The 21,959-nt window shown below is 55.0% G+C and overlaps 2 protein-coding genes across 5 annotated transcripts; both read right to left on the bottom strand.

Annotated features, from left to right (window-relative positions):
- Positions 1 to 267: 267 nt before the first annotated feature.
- COG1 (component of oligomeric golgi complex 1) lies at positions 268 to 10,627 on the bottom strand. Of its 4 annotated transcripts, XM_054171120.1 has the most exons (14): positions 9,991 to 10,627; positions 8,974 to 9,155; positions 8,117 to 8,287; positions 7,885 to 8,038; positions 6,879 to 7,089; positions 5,507 to 6,295; positions 4,658 to 4,804; positions 3,582 to 3,743; positions 3,141 to 3,268; positions 2,458 to 2,566; positions 1,911 to 2,020; positions 1,729 to 1,804; positions 1,299 to 1,351; positions 268 to 452 (listed from the first exon to the last, which is right to left on the bottom strand). In XM_054171120.1, the coding sequence occupies exons 1-13, from the start codon at positions 10,611 to 10,613 to the stop codon at positions 1,334 to 1,336; spliced, it is 2,880 nt and encodes a 959-aa protein (XP_054027095.1). In that variant the 5' UTR covers positions 10,614 to 10,627; the 3' UTR covers positions 268 to 452; positions 1,299 to 1,333. The 4 variants fall into 4 exon arrangements, with proteins under 4 accessions (XP_054027095.1, XP_054027098.1, XP_054027094.1 ...); XM_054171123.1 differs by lacking the exon at positions 1,299 to 1,351; XM_054171119.1 differs by lacking the exon at positions 268 to 452 and having other exon boundaries at positions 496 to 1,351.
- Positions 10,628 to 17,477: 6,850 nt separating this feature from the next.
- SSTR2 (somatostatin receptor 2) lies at positions 17,478 to 20,357 on the bottom strand. The gene is made up of 2 exons (XM_054171124.1): positions 20,188 to 20,357; positions 17,478 to 19,752 (listed from the first exon to the last, which is right to left on the bottom strand). Exon 2 carries the CDS (start codon positions 19,689 to 19,691, stop codon positions 18,576 to 18,578), a length of 1,116 nt encoding a protein of 371 aa, XP_054027099.1. The 5' UTR covers positions 19,692 to 19,752; positions 20,188 to 20,357; the 3' UTR covers positions 17,478 to 18,575.
- Positions 20,358 to 21,959: the final 1,602 nt, after the last annotated feature.

The following is a 21,959-nucleotide window of genomic DNA, read 5'->3' as shown; positions in this document are numbered from 1 at the left end:
CTTGCTTCAGTGCCCACTTCTAGCTGTGAAATGTTTTCTGTTAGCGTGTAGGGTGGTCTTGGTTGCTTTTCTTTAACTTGACTTTAATGTTAACAACTTAAGGAATAGCAGGTGAAAGAGCAGCTCCACCTCTGCTCCAGCAGCCAGATGGAGAGGACAGACCTGACCTGGGCCTGTTGGAATGACCTGGATAAGGATGGAGAAGTAGCCCTCTTCTGACAGCACCAGCAGAAGTGTCAGCACTCCCCACTAAGAGGAGAGAGCAATCTCGGTGAGGATGAGTATGCAGACAAACTCTATTTTTTATTGCATCACTTGGTCATGCCCGAAAGCCATCCCAGCTTGAAGAGGGAAGGTGTGGCTGTGTCTTCCTCCTCGGTGACAAGCTGCCTGAACAGAGAGCCAGGGCGTGCTGCCTCCTCTTCTGCTCTTGTGAGGGCAGGAGGTGGAACCTGTTAAGCGTTTAAAAGCAGAAGCGTCAGGACCTTGCAGCTTACTCCATACTCCCTCTAGAGTAGCTGCAAGGAAGTGTAGACTACAGCAGAACAGCTCCTCCAGGCAACTTGAGCCTGAACCACCACCCAAGCAGTGTCACTCCAGGGTTAGTGACAGGCAGAGGCAGTTCCCAGGGGCAGAAGCACAGTGCCTTGCTGCTCTTAGCAAGGGGGAGGCTTTTCTCATGTCACTCAATGCTCAAAAAAACCCCAAAGCATTTGGAGGGGCTGTTGCTCAGACAGCGAAGGGGTGACAGCACAGTAGAAGTACAGCTGCAGAGAGCTGTTCTGGAGTAATTATGGACTTGAACCTCTCCAGAACTTTCAGCATGAAAGGGGAAGCAAGCATCTGTTAGGGATTCTGAGGAGTGTGGCTAGCACAGAACACACATGGGCCACCACACCACTTCCACACTCCAGTGCAGCTGGGGTGTATGAGGTAAGGAATACCTTCACTGGGAAGCTTTGGGCTGTGTTTGGTCCTTAAAGCTTCTGAATAATAGAACAAGCTGCAGAGGTAAACCTCTCTGTTCTGATAAAATCAGACCTTTACTCTTCTCTCCCACTTGAAAAGACGTCACCACAGATGGATTATTGGGTTAATAATAGCTAAAGGAAATGGATTACTAATGGCCACATCCTGTAGCAGTGAGGTATTCCTTAGCTCTCCCAGTCCTCAACAGAGAGAACTCCATCTAAGCAGATGTTTGAAACTGGGGGAAACAGCAACAGAGTGGTTGTCTACTGCTAAAACTCAAACAGGACAACACAGAGCCTTTGCAAGGAAGCAAGACACTCGCTCACACAGGCTTAAATACCCAGCCAGGCCTCCTCGGGAGTTAAGGGTCAGCATCGCACTGCAAAGGAGTTCAGACAGTTAGCTGGTGTCCTTCCATGTCTCTTGCAGCCATATTCACATGAACTGTCTGTTATGCATTGACCTCAGAACACCTCACCTGTGTAAGTCTTCTCTGCATTTTCATGGTGGTTGTGCCCTGTTTTACCACAGAGCAGTGGGCCCCAACATATAGGGGCTGTCAATGGGGGATTTTTTTTGAGGGTCAAGGGGATATCCCAACCATCTTGTGCTATGTTGCCGTAATGGTTCTCTCATTTTACACACAATAAAAATCAGGTTAAATATTCACTCTTTGGCTACTTCCTTCTTTCCCTGCAAGCTCTAGTGATTGGTGAGAGAATGGGCAAGAAGTTACTACAGCTCAGTTTTACCAACCTGAACTCTTTCTGTGCTCCTGGCAGCAGACTTGCTCTTCCGTGAACTCGACATGCTCAGTGGCAGTAGTCCAAATCTTAAAGAGATGGAAAAAAGACTTATGGCTGGTCACAGGGAAGCAGCAATTCCAGAACTGCTTCCCAAATAAACAACAGGACACACAGAAGAGCCAAGCACCTTACCTGATCTGGCTGGAAGCTAATGGCAAGATGTTGTGGAGCTCCTGGGAGCTCGGAGCACCACTCCGGCTCGTGTACTGATTCTCCGTCCCAGTGAGCAAGCCAAAGAGAACCTGGAAGGCATGAAGGAGCTGTTTGGTTTTGGGAGCATGCAACACATTGCTGGTGAGTCTGCTAGCACACGTCTTGGGACTGGTTTTAAGTCTGAATATGAAGCATCTCCCTTCCCTCTCCAACTCTTGCTTTATTTAATTGGCACTGCTCATGATGACCACAGTTGAGCTACAGGCCTGTTTCAGCACCACTTAACCCAATTAGCATTGCACAGGCTCCAGTGAATCCTGTTAGATAAAGTTCAGCCACCCCCATGCACAATGATGTGCTGTGCAGCCAGCTCAGCAAGCTCCTCTTATCTTCAGCTGGCATTAAATACTCTTCCCATTCCCAAGAAGCTGCCAGCAGTTATCTTTAGACTTTAAGCAGTCTGTAAACCCACCCCAGCTGCCTCTCTAAATGTGCTTCCCAATCCAGCCCTTCTCCTCCAACTTACAGAGGTCCGCTGGACCAGGCGGTTGAGGTTGCTGTTCAAGTGTGGAGTGAAAACATCCAAGTCAAATGGGTCAATGTGACCCTCCAGGAAGTCTGTCACCTTCTCAATCCTAAAGTAGAGTGGAGGAGTCCCATCAGGGGTTACATCCTAGTGATGGCTGTTGGTGCCAACAGGGTGGTTTCGCTGAAGATCCTTCTGAAACAGCCCCAGAGGTGACTGAGCAAAACAGCAATTGCTCAGAACAGCAGCAGCCTGAAGCATTTCTAGCTCCAAACAACCTACATCCTCTGCTGCTGTGGAGGAGCCTCCTTCTTATGGTACACCTCAGAGAGAGATACCTCAGTTCAGGACTGGAGCATCTACCAGGTTTTAATTCTTGGGTGGAGGCTTAACTGTTCTCTCTAGGGCCATCCCTCCAATGCTGCATATGCGAGCAGAGAGGACCAGCCTGCTGCCCTGGTCAGATCTCAGCCACAGAATTCCAACCCTCTGCTATTTTGAGAATGAACCTAGCTTGGTTGACAATGTCAGAGCTCGAAGTCTACACTGCCCTTCTGCCATGAGGCCCAAAGGCACCACCACTCCTGCAGCTAAGTTCCTACCAGCCAGGAAGGCTCCTGCTTCAAACCACTTCAGAGCCCCACAAACTCCTGCTGGTATCTGAATCCCAGAACTGCACAGACCTGGCATCGTGCCTGATCCTGCTGCTCTTGGCGTCCTCGCTCTTGGCTGTCAGGATGATGCTGAGGTACCGCAGATCATAGAGCAACTGCAGAGCTCTGTTCTGGGTCATGGGGAAGGTGCCTGCTCTCTGCAAATAGGACAGTCAGGACATTGCTCTGCTCACACAGAGGGTTGTCAGAGGATTACTTCAGGGAGATGTGTGAAACACCAGCACCCAGAAACAACTAGGCTAAGTGAACTGCCCTGAGCATGCAGGCTGGTGTCTGATCCCTTTTTTGCCTTGCTCTTGGGGGAGGCAGGGGAAGAACCTACCACCCCCCCACCCCAGCAACCACAGGCAGATGTCTTGTTCTGAGGGTCAGGAACCTATGCACCACTGCCTGCTCAGCAACCCTCCTGTCCCACAGCAGCTGCAGCAAGGGCTGATCCTGCTCACTTACCTTCTCCTGCTTCTCTTCCACAAGCTTTTCATAGGCAGCAAGCACTTCTGCCATGCAAGCCCTCAGCAACTCCTGCAAGGTGACCTTGGGAAGAGTGTGACCACCGACCCTGTTCACCTCTTGGCACAGGCTGAAGAGGAGGCACTGGACGTACCAGGAGGGCTGTTTAAGGAGACTCTGTTATCTTCATACAGTCTGTAGGCTCTGTTAGCTTTATCACTTCAGTTCTCCTGATGCGAGCTTCCCACTTCCTCAGAAACCACAAAGCTCTGCTACTGAAACCCACCTGCCCCCACAACATGGCTCAAGTATCTCAGGGGGTTTTGTTTACTGATACAACAGCAATAGCAATCCTCAAAGTCCCAGGAGAACTTTACAGGAGGTATTCACCTGAGTGTAGGCAGGCCAGCACTGCTTGTTGTGCCTCTTCTGTCACCACTGACCCTGCTCTGACTACTCACTACCTGGGCTTCTTATTTGCTCCCTCACTCTTCTCCTGGGCCTTCCAGCTATCCTGAGTTCTCATCCAGCTGCTTTTCTCTTCAAAAATAATAAAATTCACCTCATTAGGTTCACTATAAAAGTTCTATTACCTTGCCCAGCCCCTCCTGTACTGTGCAGAGAACTTGCTCTTGCCCAGTGCTTCCATGCAATTGCCACCTGTTAGTGTCATTTCTGCACCACCCTCATACCTACAGAAAGCTGCAAGCCTTGCTACTCTGAGGTTTTGCAAAGTCCTCCTGTCCTTCAGTGCATCCATGAGATCTCTCTCCTGGGGAGCTCTGTGTATAAACTCAGTGTCTGTCTTTGGCTCAGTTTTACAGGATCTGGGCCAATCTTACTCACTTGAATGTCCTGCAGCAACTATCTAATTTCCCTCCTCTGACCTCTGTCTTTCAGAGGCAAGCATCTCAAAGAACAAATAAAGAGCACTGAAGAGTGTTTGCCCTCTGCTCATAACACCAAGCAGCCTCCCCAGCTGGTCAGGACCATCTAACAGATGGTTTTGGAAACCAGAGCCCTTCCCCTCCCAGCAGACTGCTGCTCTGTGTTTACTGAGAGGACATTCCTCATACCTGCACAGGCAGCCTGATCTTTGAGGTTACACTGCTTCCAGATTCTGTCTCCTCCTGGATTTCAATTTCATCCCAGTTGGTGGCTGTTGCTAAGACAGAGCCAGCTGTGTTGAGCAGCAAAGTGTGGGCAAAGCACTGAACCAGACCCTAGAATGCAAAACACAAAAGCACCAGTCACAGCCAGCCAGCTGTACTGGGAATCATAAAGGGCGAGCAGCCTACTCCTGCCTGTAATGAGACCAACCTCCTGTATGCCCCTGCCCCTCCCAAAGCAAATCTTCATGGAATCATAGAATGGGTTAGGTTGGGAGGGTCCTTTAAAGGTCATTTACCCAACACCCCTGCAGTCAGCAGGGACATCTGCAACTAAAGCAGGTTGCTCAACCCAGTCCAACTTGACCTGGAATGGTTCCAGAGATGTGGCTTCTACCATCCCTCTGGGCAACCTGGAACAAGGTCTCACCACCCTCAATATAGAATTCTTCCTTCTCTGTAGACAAAATCTCCCCTGCTTTAGTTTCAGACCATCACCCCTTGTCCTGTCACAACAGCCCCTGCTGAAAAGTGCGTTCCCATCTTTCTTCTCAGCCCCTCTAAGTAATGAAAGGCCCCAACAAAGTCTTCTCTTTTCCAGTCTGAACAACCCCATCTCCTGAAGACCAATGCACTGGATGTCACTTCTGAGCTGCTGCTGCTGCTGTCTCCTGTCCCTACAGGCTGACTGAGCAAGTGGCAGCAGTAGGGTGAGCTCTCATCAGCCAGTGAAGGAGCAGCAGCCCTGACCACAAGCATCTGAGTGAGTGAAACCCACACAGGAAGCAGCTGTGACAAAAGAAAACAGCTCCTTACTTTGGTAACAGCTGAGCTCCACATCTGGTAAGCAAACAGGCTCTGCTGCTGCAGCTCTGCCTTCACCTCCTGCCACTTAGCCTGCACAGGGGTCACCTCCTGGGCTTTCCCCTTCCCCAGCTTCTTGGTGGAGCGAGTTTCCTTCAGCGCCGCCTCCATGCTGCCCGACTGGCCCAGGATACACTGCTTCAGGTGAGGGCACAGCTCGGTCAGCGACTGGCAGAGTCTCGCCATGAAGAGGACAGCATTGAGCCTGGCATCGCTGGCAGCATCTCCCTGCCCCCCCAGAAAACTCTGGGCATTCTGGAGCTCTTCACGGACACAGCCCAGGAGGTGGTGGATGCAAGCGACGCAGTGGTCGCGGAGCAGCCCCTCCACGGTGCCAGCGTCGGCGAAGCGGTCGAAGGCAGAGCATGACTGCGCCACTGGAGCGGTCTCCTTGGTGGCAGAGGAGTCTGTGGGAAGGTAGAACAGGAGATCATCCAGCCTGGCCTTCAGCTTTGAGTCCAGAGCTGAGCAGAAGCTCTGCACACATGGTGTGAATGCCTGGGCCTTCATGGCCAGGCCGGTCCTGGCCAGCTGCCCGCGGTTTGCCACATTGACCCAAGCGGCGTTGGGAGGGAGGTCGCTGGAGCTCTCTGACCACAGGAACAGGGCCACGTTGTGCTCAAACTGGATGTGCTTGCTCAGGGCAGAGGTGCTGGATTTGACCTCGAGCTCCTGCAAGGCTAAGGTGAGAAGCTGTTTGGAGCTGCTTGAGATGGATTCAAAGCCTTCTTTGGTCAGAGTCTGGAACAGAAGCAGGAGAGGAAAACAAACAACAAAATAAGCACCTTTCACACGTGCCACCAAGTACTTACACCAGACACTGCAGGCACCACTGGGCTGTGTGAGACAACCAGAGGGGGCACAGAGCATAGCTGCTCATGAAGAGAAGAGAGAGACCAACAGAGAGCTACCAGGATGATTAAGGGACTGGAGCATGTGTCCTGTGAGGCTGAGAGGGGATTAAATAAATGTTTATAAATATCTGAGGGCTGAGTGTCAAGAGGGAGGGGACAGGCTCTGCTCGGTTGCACCCTGTGACAGGAGAATGGGTAATGGATATAAACTACAGCACAGGAGGTTCCACCTCAACAGGAGGAGGAACTTCTTCACTGTGAGTGTCACAGAGCACTGGAACAAGCTGCCCAGGGGGGTTGTGGAGTCTCCTTCTCTAGGGACTTCCAAGATCCATCTCAGTGTGTTCCTGTGTGACCTGTGCTGGATTCTATGGTCCTGCTCTGGCAGGGGGGTTGGACTCCATCTTCAAATGTCCCTTCCAACTCCTAAAACCTTATGATCCTATGAACTGCTGCAGCAGAGCACCCACCTCCAGCCTGTCCAGGAAGAGCTGCTGCAGCAGGTCCTCCCAGAAGGAAGCAGGCTTCTCCAAGAGGCGTCGGCACACGGCAGCCCAGTTCTGGCTCATGGAGTCACTCGACAGCAGCTCCCACACCGCGTCACGAATCCCTGCCAGGCCTTTCATGCTCTTCACATAGATGAGCAGGTTGCTGACCCCGGCCCTGATGTCATCACTGCACCTGAAGACAAGGTTTCGCTTCAGTCTGACCTGCTCAGACAGCCCCAGGCAAGGCAGGAGAGAACACTGGCTACACTGAGGTGAGGGAATTCTTAACATGACACTAAGAGGCTCTGCCCACACAATCACCTGCAGGCCTTAGGGTCAGGGAGGCAGCTGCACCCTGGAGCCCATCATGGGTGGGAAAGCCACATGCCCACTGGCAGGATCCCTGGGCTGTGGTGGGTACCAAAGCTGGGAGCAGTGTCCCAGGAATGGCCTAGGAAAGCTGGCAGGGCAGGTGGGAGCTCTAGAAGCATGGCTGGGGAAACATCCCATGGCCAGCAAGCAGACCACAGTGGGCTGCAGCTGATGTCAGGGCCCAGGTGGCTCCATCACTCCTCCACAGGGCAAGGCATGATGGGATGTGGTGGGCTGGCAACTCTATAAAGGAGCTCTGGCTGCCCTCACAGTCCAGGGATGAGTGGTGAAGAGGAAGGAGGTGCTGGATCAAGAGCCATGTGAGTCTGGTAAGAGATTTTCTTCTCATTCTCTCTGTGCCTATTTGTTGGTGGTTACGGCAACATAAGGCAGCTCTAACAAATATCTTCATTCAGCCCAGGTTAGCTCAGTGTGCTTCAGCCTGACTCCTAAGACATGTTGTGTTGCCTCTAGCTGTTTAACTGTTGGGTAGAGGGAATGCTGGGCAAGAAGCCAGATAGAGTGAGCAAGCTTGGGTGTGCTTTGTGCTGCTGCCCTTGAAAAGTGGCCATGAGAGCCTGGAAGAGCTCTGCAAAGGGGATGCTGTCACACTCACATGGCAATCCACTTCTGCAGAGTGTCTCTGAGGTAATCCTGGCTGATGGGGTGGGCCAGGGTCCGCAGGGCTGGCTGGAACTGCACCACTGTCTCTGGGAGGTATTTGAACCAGCTGCTCAGCTTCATCTCTTCCTCCAGAACCCCACCTCTGCCTGGAAGCACAGGGCCAGGGGATGAACCCAACATGAGGGGAGCCTCCTGCCCACAAATCCAGGCTGCCTGGCACTTACCTGCTGGGTGCTGGCCTGTGGTGCTCTCCAGAGTGGAGAAGAGCAAGCCACAGGGCAGGGCTGGATCTGGTGGCATCCCTTCAGGCACGGTGTAGAAGAGAGCATGAGCCTGGTACAGGGTGGTGGTCAGCAGCTCTATCAGTGAACATACCTGAGCTTTTATACCTGCACCTGCAGAGAAACCACAATCAGCTGAGCCAGCCCCTTCACAGAGGTACCAGCAGCCCTGTGGCTCCAGGGATGGGCTGAAGGACAAAGGACTCAGCCCCGGCTACCACCTGTAGTTCAGACAAAGGGTCCTTTCTCTGGTGTGCAAACATTTACATTTAAATTCTCCTAGAAATGTGGGGTTTACTATTGAAATCAACACAGATTATGGAGGGGACACCTTGATGGTTTGATCTGTGTCCAAATCTCTCTCTGGTTTTTCTCCAGAAGCCAGAACAATGCATCATCTACAAAGGTTAGCAGAATTTTACCATCTTTAGATACTGCTCTTAATTCCTATGTCTTGTTTCTGGTTATCTCAACTTTTGAGGTCATTTTATTCTTTGCTCCTAGGGGGCTTCTTGTGTCTGTTACCCTGGTTTCAGACCTGTCCATGACAGGCTTATTCAACCTAGATGTTTTTCACTCCCTCTTTTCAACATCAAGTTGTTTCCTCATTACAGATGGGCTTGGCATTAAGACCTTGAGCACTGTTAATGCTTGTGGCCACTGCAGCAGAGTGATGTGGCTGCATCTGCCCTGTCATTAACTCTATGGGATCATTCCACCCTCTCCTCAGTGGGGCAAGAGGGAGCTGAAGTCAAGGGGGTTACCCTGACTTTCAAAAGGAGGTAGCCTGTGGTACTGACCATGGTGTGGCTGGTTGAGAAGCTGCTGGATGGCCAACTTCCTGGCCAAGAGGAAGTCAGCCAGGGCCTGGCGTGGTGAACTGTCCTCCAGGAGCATGATGGCACAGAGGGCTTCTGCCACTGCCTGGTCTGACACAGTCTGGTTCTTCAGCAGGGATTTGCTCTCCTGCAGGATGGTGGATCTGGCAAGGGAATGAGGTGGACAGTTAGTGCTTGACCAAGGTATTCAGGTGTGGTTACATGGTAACCCACCAAGGAAGGATATCATTTTTCCCAGGCAGAAGGGCACTATCTGAGTGTTATGGTTCCAGGTGAAGTTTCTTGCCCCTCAGGTGGCACAAGACACAGGGTAGCTGGCTGCAAGATGTCTGTGAGAGCAAATTCTCATGTCATAGGCTCATGGAATGGTTTGGGTTGGAAGAACCCTTCAAAGATCACCTAGTCCAACCCTTCTGCAGTCAGCTAAAGCAGGTTGCTCAGAGCCATAAACAGCCTGATCTAGAATGGCATCTACCACCCCTCTGGGCAACCTGGGCCAGTATCTCACCACTCTCACTCTCTTTCTTATCTCTGGTCTAAATCTCCCTCTTCTAGTTTAACCATCACTCCTTGTCCCGTCACAGCAGGCCCTGATACAAAGTCTGTCCCCATCTTTCTTATCAGCTCCTTTAAGTACTGAAAGGCCACCATAAGGTCTCCCTGGAGTCCTCCTTTCTCCAAACTCTCTCAGTCTATCCTCACAGCAGAGAGGTTCCAGCCCTCGGATCATGTTTGTGGCCTCCCCTGGACCCAGTCTAACAGGTCCATGTCTCTCCTGTGCCGAGGACTCCAGAGCTGAACACAGTGCTCCAAGTATCATCAAGTCCAACCTCCCTCTTACAGGCAGGGCCACCTCCCACCAGATAAGCTTGCTCAAGCCCCCATTCAACCCCACCGTGACCACTTCCCTGGCAACGTGTCCCTCCACCCTCCTCCGACGTTCCTTCCCAGGGCCGCCCTGGCCACAGGCTGCCCCACCTGAGGTGGCTGGCGGCAGCCACTTGCCGCAGCAGGATGGGGAAGCGGGCGAGGATGGGGCTGCTACGGGCACGGGGCACATCGAGCTGCAGCTGCCGGCGGAGGTGGCCACCGAGCAGGTGGAGGCGGGCAGCGGGCAGGTACCGGCCGGCTTCCACGGCACCCCACACCTTCTCGGGGACGTCCAGCAGCAGCTTCAGCTGCGCCGCCGCCCGGTAGAACGTTTCCTGAACAGGCGGCCGAGCCTGGAGGGGAGGAAGGAGGGGGTCAGAGCTGCCTCCGGAGCCACCCGCAGCTGCACCGCTGCCCCGCGCCCCTCTCACCGGCGCTGCGGGGCCAGACCGGGCCGCTCCGCCCCGCTGCAGGCCCCGCACGGCACCCAAGAGGCGCTCGGCGCTGAGCCGCATGTCGGCGATGGTGTCGGCCGCCTCGATCAGGTCTCGGTACCGCTCGCCCACCATCTGCCGCAGTTCCTCCCGCTTCTGCTCGATGCCGGCTCGCAGCCGCCGCTCCACCTCCCGCAGCTCGGCCGCTGTGTGCGCCTCGAAGAGCGCCTCGGCCTCCGCGCCCCGCGCCGCCATGGCTGCCTCGGCCCGGACCCGGGGCGGCGCTGACGTGTGCATCGCCGCTGCAGCCATCTTTGGGACGGGAAAGGGGAAGGCGCTGCCGGGCCAGCGGCGGGGCGGGGCGCCGCCATCTTTGTGACGGGAAGGGGAGGACGCCGCCATCTTTGTTCAGGGCAGAGCCGCGGCTGGGCGTCGTTGCTATGGCGACTCCGCCCCGGGGCAGCGGGGGTGGAGAAAACGCGAATTAACAATTATTTATTTAATTGTTTGTCCGTTTCCCGGGGAAGTGGGCCGGTTGTCGCATCCTGCGGGTGCCGCTCTCGCTCCATGCAGCCCCGGGAGGTGGGTTGCGCCAGGCTGCTTCCAACGGAGCGGGGCTGCAGCCCTGCCTCAGCCTCCGGGCAGCGGGGTCGTGGGCCTCGTGGGGGCTGCTGTGGGATTCTTCTGGTGTGTCTGGCCTCGAGGGGCTCGCCCGGTGCACGCCAAGACCCGGCAGCCCTCGAGGGAGGCAGCAGGACGGTGGCGGTGCCGGGTCTGCATGTCGGGAGGTGGAGGGAGCAGGGAAGCCGAGGCTGAGCCCCGATCTCTCCTCCTGAGTGGCCTTTGTGGCTTCGCAGGGTTCTGTTCAAACAGGGGGGTGTCAGGCTGCTGCTGTTGGGGCGCTGATAGCTCCTCCAGCAGCGCTGCTCTGTGCACCAAGAAACTGCGAGCACCCAGGTCTCGAAGGTGGGCAACAGCCTCCTGGTTTGCATCAGCAATAAGTGTGAGCCCGGCAGGACCAGGGCAGGGATTGTCCCACTCAACGTGGCACTGGTGAGGCTGCGCCTCAAATCCTGGTTTCAGTTTTGGGGCTCTCAATACAAGAAGGACGTTGAGGGGCTGGGATGGGCTCAGAGCAGGGCAACAAAGCCCATAAAAGGTCAAGAGCACAAGCCTGGTGAGGAGCAGCTGAGGCACCTGAGGTTGTTCAGCCTGGAGAAAAGGATGCTGAGGGAGACCTGGCTGTCTACAACTCCCTGAAAGGAGGTTGGAGCCAGCTGGGGGATCAAAAAACAGGGGAAGAGGAAACGGCCTCAAATGTTTCAGGAGTTTTAGGTAGGACGTGAGGAACAATTTCCTCCCTGAAAGGGTTGTTAAGCCCTGGAACAGGCTGCCCAGAGTAGTGGTGGGGTCCCCTTCCCTGAAGGGACTGAAAAGCTCTGTAGATGTGGTGCTGAGGGACATGGTTTAGTGGTGACCTGGCAGTGCTGGGCTAATGGTTGGACTTGATGATTTTAAAGTTCTTTTCCAACCAAAACAATTCTATGATTTTTCTCCTAAAATGCTTTCAGCAAAACTTTTCTGTCCTCATCTGATGTGTTTTTAATAAAAATTAAATGCACATGGTTTTGGCAGCATCCCGCTGAATGAAAGTGTGTCGGAGGGGGGAAGGGGGATGCAGCTGGGGACAAAAAAAGCCCCTGGGAGTTGTGTTTTCTTTCTCTTTTATGCGGCTTGAACTTGCAATACCTACACTCCCCATCAGATCGCGTGGTTCCGCCCTCCAGAGCAGAACGAAATCAACACGCTCTGCTTTTTGATTGCAAGATCTTCCCCGGGCAGCTTCTTCATGTCAGCCTTGGTGTGAAGACTTAATATTTTCTGACTGAATCCCAGAGCCAGCTCTCTGTGTACCTACTGCTGTGTACACAGAGATCAGAGCTCCCCGCAGCCAGAGTACCTGTTCAGCACCTCAAGCTGACTCAGCCAGCTGCAACGCAGTGTAGCAACAAGCTTGATAATTGCTGGCTTCCAAATGCTTGTTCCCAGAGGAAAATCCTGCCCCTGTTACCTGTGAGAGGCAGATCTTGAGGGGAAGGGCTGTCTGCGTAGCCTCCACCGGGCAGGAGAGCAGAGTGTGTGGTCTTGGGGGAGAGGCTTTGCTTCTGGAGGTTGCATTCCAGTCCTTTAGCGTTGCAAATTGAAGGAGAGTGGGAAGAAATAATCTCCGGTGTTCAGGAGTGAAGGGATTTCTTTGTGTGGAAGCTGTTGATGGCAGAGCTGGTCAGAGCTAAACTTTGTATTTATAGCAGAGCCAGTTTCTTCATATCAATGTTTTCCAGCAGTGCACCTCTTTCCTGAGCACTCCCACCCCTCTCTGCACATCCCCTCCCCGTGCTCATCCCTCCAGCAGATTAAATCTCCTTGATGGCACTTTGCATTCCCTGATCTGATCAAAACAAGCCTCGAGGTGTTAACATCTCGGGATGAGAAGCCTCTCGGTCCAGCTGTTCGGACTTGAGTGACTGCAACCCTTTGTACTCAAAGAGCTGCTTGTGGTCTTGCTTCATCTGTGGCCCATCTAATTCAGGGCCTGATGCCTCTACCTCAATGCCCCAAGTCTGTGCTGACTAGGAAGTGATTTGTGAGGGTTTGGGGCAAATGCAGTTCTCCTCCTGCATGGACCCTCTGAAGCTGAGACCACCCCATGGATGAGTATCTGGGTGTGTTGCTCACCAACAGGGAGGTGGATGTGGGGAAGAACTGGTTTTGGGAGGGTGACAGTGTGAATTACCCTTGCTAGAGCTTCAGTGTTGGTGCCTCTCCTCCCAGGGGAAGAATCCAAGCCCTGATTATACCCTGCTGCTCCCACCCAGCTCTGACAAATGCACATGGAGTCAGAAACTGTAGGAAAACTCTTTTACTTCCCTCCCACCCCATCCATGACTCCCTCCCTGGAGCACAGACCGTGGCAGTTGGGAGCCTTCGCTGCAGGAAGGTTTAGTTCACACTGAGACACCGAGAAACAATTGCTGGGGAGGAAAGCAACACATAAAGCAGAGAAACATTCTTTGGTGTGCTCCAGTCACAATGTGTCACACACCAGACCCACGCACGCTATACAGAGCACAGCTATAGATACAGAGGGTGTATGTACAGGAGGTGGGGAGTGTGGTGCAGTGCTGCTGGTGGGGTATGATCCCCACGTTGCTACAGCCCTGGCTTGGCAGGGAAGGGCTCTTGTGTTTAATGTAGAGGCTAAAGCTTGCCCTGCCTTCTGCCTGTCAGTGTGGGAGCAGTCTCTGCAGTCCCTCCTGGCTCATGCATGGTGCCACCAGCCCCATGGCACACAAGGAGGGCAAGAGGGAGCCAAGGGACCTTTGAGAGGCTGGGTCCAATTTGCTCCAGCAGCTACAGCATAATATGGGCTGCAGAATGTCTCCACAGCATCAGTACAATAAACTCCTTTGCTGGAGTGTCCAATATATACACATATGTACAATCACCCACCCCTTCTCTCCTCCTGACCACGCAGTGGGTTGTCCAGGCTTGGCATCCTTCATTATCTCCTGATCAGGAAATGGCTTGAGGCAGGTTCCCCTGAATCTCAGCTGGAGCCTGGCTGTCCCCCTGCCCTGGCTTTTTGCAGTCCAGGTCCTGGAGCAAGCAGGGAGCGGGCTGAAATCCGTCAGGAGATATACGGTTGTGAGGCTGACAAGGGAGGGCAGAGGTGTCCTCGGGTTGGAAACCAGCAGGTGTCATTTCAGATCTAGCAATGGGAAGGATGTTTTGGGGTCTGTTGTGCTCTTTGCTTGTGCCTTGCTGGCGATCCCCTCTTTGAGAAGCCCTGGACAGGGAGTGCAGACAGGGCAGCCTCAGCAGAGCGGATGGAGACTCTCCCTGAGCAGTTTGAATTCAGCTTCTTCACAGCAAGGGCTGAAACAGCCCCCTGGGATGTGAGAGTTGAGCCCTGCTCTCAAGCAGTGGCACAGATCCAGAGCCTGGGAGCAATCATTGCAGGGGCTGGAGCTGGCTGGGAAGCACAAGTTGCACAACCATCTGCAAGGCTGGCTGCGTTTGTGCAGGCCCAGAAGGGAAGGGACCTCTCCATGGAGTTCCCAACAAAGACTAGGCTCTTCCCATCATGGTGGAGAGTCAGGAAGCCCTCCAGAGTGCAGTGCAGTTCTTTAAGAGTTTGTTATCTTAAAGAAGTCCAAGGCAGCTTTGGTGCTGATACGAAGAGCTGTAGAGATGCAACAAGAAGGCTCCAGCTCCAAACTCTTGGCTTTCAAGCACTTGGGGACACTGACCATCAACAAACCAAGCTTGGTCTGGTGTGGGCACAGTTGGAAGCATGCCCAGGGTGATGCTCAGCCTAGCCGGACTTCACACCCAGGGGATGGAGGGAACAGAAACAGCAAGAATGCCTCACATAGGTCAGTCCCATGGAGGCTCAGGAATGCTGTGGAGCTGCCCCTCAGCTTTGTGTAGGGGGAAGCCAGTGGCAGGGAGGGGAAGGGGAGTTGGTTTCTCCCAGGCTTTGAGGGGGCCACAGCCAGGTTCTGGTGGTCTCTTGCAAGAGTGACCCCCTGCAAACACTTCTGGTGACAGCCCCAGCCAAGGTAGGGTGGTCATACTCACAGTCCTGCAGCAAAGTGACCACCCCCAGTCCTGCTCTGAGGAGGGTCTAGATCCATGCTCCCAGCACGTAGGGGAGCTCTGTGGGACACACCAGTCCCTGCTTCCCATTGCCTCAGATATGTGATAAATCTGCTCCTGCTGCTCCAGCTGAGCAGGTGGGAGCTGTAATTAATCTCACTTGCCTGGGGACAGTCTGTGTGTGAAGTGGCAGTGGAACCACTCCAGCACTTGCTAGGTTCAGCCTATTTGCTCTGCAATAACCAGGAGAGATTTCTTATTAATGCTGCCAGCAGCCCTGCGAGGCTTTTCCGAACAGATCCAATATCAGGTCAAGTTCCCACTAAAATCAAGTGGTTGGGCAGGGAAACTTTGTTAGCCACAGCACTAACAGTGCTGCTGTTTATTAGTCAGCAATGAGCCAGCAGAAGATTTTATTTTACTGGTTTTACTGCAAGTGTTGGGCTGTGGTTCCCTCCCCTGCTCACTTCACCAAGGCAGCACTTTTCATCCTCCTGCCCTTTTTTCCTGGAGTGAGCTGTGGCAGGGTGACCATGGGGTGCCCTGGCAGCCCCCCAAAAGCTATCTCGCGCTCCTTCTTTGCAGCATCTCAGCATTGGTGGCCATTGGGACATTAGTGGCAACCTACTCATGCCCCTCGCTCCTCACCTGCAGCACTGTTAACTCCAGCCCAGCCCAGGAGAGCCCCTGGAAGCAAAGGGGGCAGGGAAGGGGTATTTGAGATCACAGCCCCCTGGCACAGCTCTGAGCTGACAGAATATCACTGCCTGGGGTGGTTTGCCAGACCAAAGCTGACCTGGGCACATGTAGTGTTGGGCATGGGTCCTTCCCAGGACTAGGAAGCTGGGCTTTCCGTATCTGCAATGTTAAACCAGCAGAGAGGAGATGCTCCCTGCTGGGGAGTCCTGCTGGGGATTCCCATGGGTATGTGGCTGGAAATTGGCATCTTCCCCTGCCATTGGTCTGGGCTGTGGTATGGTCAGGACAGCTCATTGGTCTGGCTCTGCTGCAGGTGAGTGCTGGGAGGTGTGAACGTCAAGAAGCTCAAGACACCTCCCTTCCCACTGCCTCCCCTGCTTTCCACACAGCTGACTCCTTCACCACCCACCAGGTATGAAATACCCAAAGCCTTGCTGACGCATGCCCACAACGCTGACACTGAAGCCTTCTCCTAACAGAGGGCTTTGGCTGCGGCAGGTCTGGCCATCACCAGCCAGTATTTCCCTTCAGCATGACATGCTGCTTGTGTTTGAATTCCTGCAGCATCAGCAGGGCTGCCTGCACTGCCTCAGAGCCACGTTTGGCTTTGCTTCCCTTCAGGGAGCTGGTGCAGAGGCACTGGGTGAGCAGCTGCCCATACAGTGTGGTACAGGCAGCGAGGGCCAGGCAGGTGCCCGCTCAGTGCTCAGCCCACAAGGTGCCCCTGAGCAGACACGTGCTCCTTGGAGGAGCAGCAGAGTTAAAAGCAAATAAATGCTGACAACGCCCCACAGAAAGTCCTCCCTGAGCCTTGGGCTGTGTCTCCAGTGCTGGAGCCAGGGTCCAAAAGAGCTGTGCCAGGGAGCAGGCATGAAGTCTGGCACTGAGCCCTTTTGGGGGGACTGGTAGAGGAGCACAGGATGCTGGAGTGGCACAGCATCATGGGTGTGATGCTCTGGGCAGAAATTCTCTGCAGGGGCCTGGCAGAACCACAAGAAAACTTGTCCCAGAGCTGGTGCTCTCAGAGCATTGAGTGGGGGTATGTGGCTGAGTATGGTGGCACCCCAAGGCCAGTGGGTGGCATCTCGTGGGCAACACTCATCCTTATCCCCTGCATGGCTAGGAGTGTGAGGCAAAAGCTCCGTGTCTGCTGGTGATGGAGCTGGTGTAAGGATGTCAGGGTGGGATGGGAAAGGGAAGAGTGAGCAGGACCCGGCTGTTTTCTCCACCTAAACCGCAGCGTTCCCACGGCAGGAGCCTGTGAACAGAGCCTGGCCTCTGGCACAGAGGCTGCTCCGGGTGCTCTGGCAGGAAGACAGCTCTTCTCCTGCTCCCCTGGGCTTTTCCTCAGCGCTCCTGCTGCGCTGGCCAAGGAGGGCGGCTGTGCCGGGACGCGAGCAGGCGGTCAGGGCTCCTGAGCCCCGGGTTGTGTGCTGAGCTGGGAAAGGGGACAGGGACAGAACTGAGTGCTCCAGTACAGTCTTGAGAAGCTAAATGTAGTCAATGCCAAGCCAGACCCACCACCCTGACAATGAACTGCACTTCGTGTCCCCGCTTTTCCACACTGTGATGCAGGAAAGGGACTGGAGGGGCTGGATGCATGCTGCTCTACCCTTCCTCATGCCGTGTTGCTGGAAACCCTGTTGTCTGCTCTGCCTGGTCCCTTCAGCTCTGGGATAAGTCCCCGGCACACCCCACCTCTTGTCCCCATCCTCTCCATCACCCCTTCCTCCAGTGTGACTTGCCTGGATGGAGCAGGGCAGATGCCACCAGCGACGTCACCGGCAGACAGTCAATGCAGCCCCAGGGATCCTCAGAGCCGGGGCAGGAAGATGCAGAAGCTGTTGGCAGTGGGATGTGCTGCTTCCCATACCAGCTTGCTCCAAACCCCCTCCCCCGGTGGTTTTCTGCTGTTTAAACGCTTCCGAGGATTTCCCACCAGGAGCTGGTGCTGGGTGATAGTGCTGCGGCTGCTCAGCCAGCCCGGCCGTGGCTCGCTGGGGACAGCAGCGATTTAGGCTGCTGGCACAGCGTGGGACTGACCCCGAGAAGGAGCAGCGGTTGCTGGGGGGGGAGAGAGGGGGAGATCCTCCATCCGAGCAGAAAACCTGCGGGCAGGTGACGTCACGGCGGGAGGAGGGAAAGGGCTCTCCTGCAGGGGAGACGGTGGGGCTGGAAGAGGCAAAATGGGACTGTGGTGGGAGCTGCCTGAGCGGCTGAACGGTTCTTGATGGGGCAGCCACCTCCATCCTGGTCCTGGCGTGCCACCTCTGGACAGGGTGGCTGTCACGAAGGATGCAATCAAACAGCAGCAGAGAGGCTTCAGGGAAGGTGAGAGAGTAACTTAGAAGGTGGGCAAAATGCAACCCAAATATCTTGTCTCCTCAGGGAAGGTGACTGCAGGTATCTCCAGGGAGCTCTCACCAGGTCTTGGCCATACCATAGTTAAGCCCTGCAGTGGCATAGGTGTTGGCACGCACCTGTGGTCTTGGTTCCTCCTGAGGTTGCCCTGCTCTGTGTGTGTGTCCGTGTGCAAACACCATCCTGGGGCAGAACACTCAAATCCAATCAGCCCCGAGGACAGCAACAGGGAAGCCAGCAGAGCCACCCTGGCGATACCTGTGGCCCATGGTGGCACTTTGGTGTTGGAATGCACTGCATTGCTACAAGTTGTCTTTGTTTTCCTGGCGAGGCAGCTCCTCTTGAACAGTAGATCCTTCCCAGCACTTGAAAGCCAACTCACCAGCAGCTCAGGAGGAGCCCAGCTGAGGACCCCACCGTCCATCAGTGTGTCACCACCATCCTCTGAGCTGGCTCTCCTGTCCTGACTCCGTACATCCCATTGCCATTTGGGAGCAAGTGGGAAGAGGAGAGTGAAGGAAGGACAGCCTTGATGTCCTCTCAGATACTCGTCTGCAGGTCACCATTGAGCAGGGTCCTCTGGGTTTCTGTGGTCTCGTTGAGCCTGGATTTGTCCTGCTTGCTGTCACTCCGGTCTGCCTCATCCATGCCGCTGACCTTCACCAGACAGAGGACGTTTTGAAAGCTCTTCTTGAAGTTGTCAGACAAGAAGGCATAAAGGATAGGGTTGGCACAGCTGTTGGCATAGCTGAGGACCACCACAAAGTCGAACATGCCCTTGAGAACAGGTGTGGGCACAATCAGGATGGAGACTGAGGAGACATTGAAGATGTAGAAAGGAAGCCAGCAGAAGATGAAGACAGCAACCACGATGGAGACCATCCTGGTGACTTTCTTCTCTGACTTTTTCCTCTTGGACGAGCCCACTCTGATGCCCGAGGACTTGACTTTGATAATGATAAACAAGTAGCAAAGGCAGATAATGGTGAGAGGCACCAGGAAGCCTAGGATGAAGGCATAGATGATGAAGCCTGTGTACCAGGCACCTGACTCTCCTGGCCAGATGATAGTGCAGCTACTTCTGCCGTGATTATGCTGCACCCCAGCATAAATCATGATGGGCATGATCACCAACAGGGAGACACCCCAGACGGCCACATTGATCATTTTGGCTGTCCTGGGCCGCCTCCACTTAGCAGATTTAATGGGGTGGACAACAGCCAGGTACCGGTCAACGCTCATGACTGTCAAGCAGAAGATACTGGTGAACTGATTGATCCCATCCACTGTCATGACAATTCTGCAGATGGCTTTGCCAAAGGGCCAGTGCACCAGGGCAACCTGCATGGCCAGGAAAGGAAGACCCAGCATGAACAGCTCATCTGCAATGGCCAGATTGAGGATGTAGATGTTGGTGATGGTCTTCATCTTGGCATAACGAAGGATGACATATATCACCAGGGTGTTGCCACACAGCCCTATGATGCAGACCACGAAGTAGATGAAGGTGAGGATGGCATTGCTGGTCAGGTCGAAGTGCTGGCCTGTGGCGTTCTGTGACGTGTTGGTGGCTGCCTCCACGGAGAAGTTGTCAAAGGAGGAAGCTGGGGAGAACCAGAATGCGGTGGCATTGGGCAGCTCATATTCCAGCTCCATGGCTCTGCTGGTCCCTGGGTACTGCTGGTTCAGAGGAGCCAAGATGTCATCTTCCCTCGCTCTGGGGATAAAGGAGAAGATTCTAGAAATCAGAGGATTCCTGGGGAGGACTTGCCCACCCTGCTGTCAGGCTCGGTGGGAGAGATGCTTCCCACAGGGGCTTTCCCCAAACCACCTACCCCATGCCCACTCCGGAGCCCATGCAATGCCAGCAGTCAGCTCCGGACATACCACAGCTCTTGCTGACTGGCGCTACTGGGAGTCCCAAAACCCAGCCGGGGAGTCCCCGACTGGTGCCCGGAGCACCAAGTATGGGGCGAAACCTGCCAGTCCCTTTCCCTCCCGGCCACGACCCAAACCGGGACAGGCACCCCGAGCCCGGACGACTCCGATGGACGCTGAGGAGAGCAATCCTCACTCCCCGGTACCCACCCTGCACTCCCCGCCGCTGTAAGGGGCACGGGGGTGGTGCTGTCCACCTCCCATCCCGGCTTACCTGCTCTCGCCGCTGCACCCCGGGCCGGCGGGCAGCGAGGGGATCACCGGCAGCTTTCCGCTCTGAACAGCCCCGCACTGAACAGCTCCGCTGTGCTCCGCACCGCTCCGCACCGCTCTCCCGGCGCTCCCGGCGCGGCTCCGCTGCTGGACCCAGCGCACCGGCTGCGCCCCGCCCCGTGCGGGGCGGCTCTGCGGGGCCGGGGCGGGGACAGCCCGAACAGCCGCGCTCTGCCCACCCTGCCCTGCTCTGCCCACCTTGCTAGTACCCCTCCCCGCCTGCACTGCTCTGTTGCCCACCCTGCCAGCTGTCCTCCCTGACACCTTGTACCTCCCACTTTCCTCTGCTTTCCCTGCCTGCTCCTGCCCTCTCTGCACTGCTCTCCTTCGCCCACCTCGCCGGCTCCCCTCCCTGCCTGCGCCGTCCACCCTGCCTGCCTGCACTGCCTTCCTTGCCCGCTCTGTTCCGCCCACCCTGCCTGCTCACATCCCTGCTATTCTGCCCACCCTCCTCTGATTGCCCTGCCCACGCTGCCCACATTGCTCTGCCCACCCACACCCCCTCCCCTGCCTGTCCTGCCATGCTCACCCTGCAGTGCCCACCCAGCCTCCTGCCATGTCAGCAGCCTGTGAGCCAAGCAGGGCACTCGGGCTGCCTGTGGCTCTGCGCGCTGCTCGCAGAGGTCCGGCCGGCCATGCGGTCCCAGGATTTGTGCCTGGGAGTGGAGCATCTCTTTCAGCAGAGGCTGCTGGTGTGTGGCAAAGGGTGCCCAAAACCAGGGGCTCACGGGGAGTCCAAGGGACATGTTCTGGAGGGGATGTGCAGGTGACAGCATGGGTGCAGGGACCCTGCTCCACCTCGGAGCATGGGAGGATCTGTCTGGCTCCATGTGGCTTCCCACAGAAGAGACCCCACATGGCCATGTGTCTCTCGCTCTTTCCTTTTCTTTGCTGCCTGGCTCCTGCTGCAGAAGCTGACTATCCCCAGTTTGATTCTAATGATGATACAAAGACCTCTGCAGGGTCACTAGTGGGGAGGGATGGAGCAGAGTGGCAGCATAATGACCATGCTGTGACCCCAGCTGGAACTCCCCAAGAGGTGTGTGTGAGACCCAAAGTCTCCTGGGCAGCTGGGAGCACCTTGACCTCAGGATTTTGGACCTTGCCACCAAAGGCAAGGCAAGTCCTTGCTGGCTTGTCACAGTCTGGGGGGAGGTGAGAAGGTGAAGGGGGGCTGCTCACAGCTTTGGAGCCTCTGGGGAGTTGAGCAATACAGGTGGCTACTGCCTCAGCCTCTCCTTCTGCAGTTACCCAGTAACGATGACTAGAGGAGGAAGACCAAAAAAGAGAGGTTTGGGGGAGATAACCTCTGCTCTGGTTTGTTTGAGATGTTGAAAGCAATTAAATAATAGCTATTAGTTCCCCCCTCCCCTCTCCATCACATACCAAAGAGACAATAGAAAGCAGGAAATTAAGAGTGACTTGGAACAAAGAGCCCAGAGCAAAGCTGCCGATTGCAGCAAGAGGGGCTGAGAGGTTCTCGTTTGCACTTAGCCATCCACTTCCCAAGGTGAATCTGAAGGCACCAGGTCCTGGAGCAAGAGTGAGAATCATGATCAGCCTCATAAATCTTTAGGAGACTGGGAGAAGCTGCTGAAGTAAATGATGTGCAAATTATTGTCTCAGTAAAAGCGTGCGAGGAGGGAGGAGAGGGAAGAAGATGGTTTGGCTGGTGGAGGGGGGCTTGAGTCTCTGCAGGGTGCTACCTACTGG

This window comes from Dryobates pubescens, chromosome 20, assembly GCF_014839835.1.
Source record: "Dryobates pubescens isolate bDryPub1 chromosome 20, bDryPub1.pri, whole genome shotgun sequence".
Taxonomy (NCBI): Eukaryota; Metazoa; Chordata; class Aves; order Piciformes; family Picidae; genus Dryobates; species Dryobates pubescens.
The sequence above is the reverse complement of the archived record's forward strand: the minus strand, read 5'-3'. Positions and strand labels throughout refer to the sequence as shown.

Bases quoted from the DNA above. Each gene is read 5' to 3' on its own strand.
- COG1 (XM_054171123.1), bottom strand. From the start codon at position 10,613: ATGCACACGTCAGCGCCGCCCCGGGTCCGGGCCGAGGCAGCCATGGCG. The intron at 8,039-8,116 runs GTAAGTGCCAGG...CTGTGCTTCCAG, and splicing joins CACAGGCCAGCACCCAGCAG to GCAGAGGTGGGGTTCTGGAG. The intron at 2,021-2,457 runs GTAAGTTGGAGG...CATGCCTTCCAG, and splicing joins GCCTGGTCCAGCGGACCTCT to GTTCTCTTTGGCTTGCTCAC.
- SSTR2 (XM_054171124.1), bottom strand. From the start codon at position 19,691: ATGGAGCTGGAATATGAGCTGCCCAATGCCACCGCATTCTGGTTCTCC.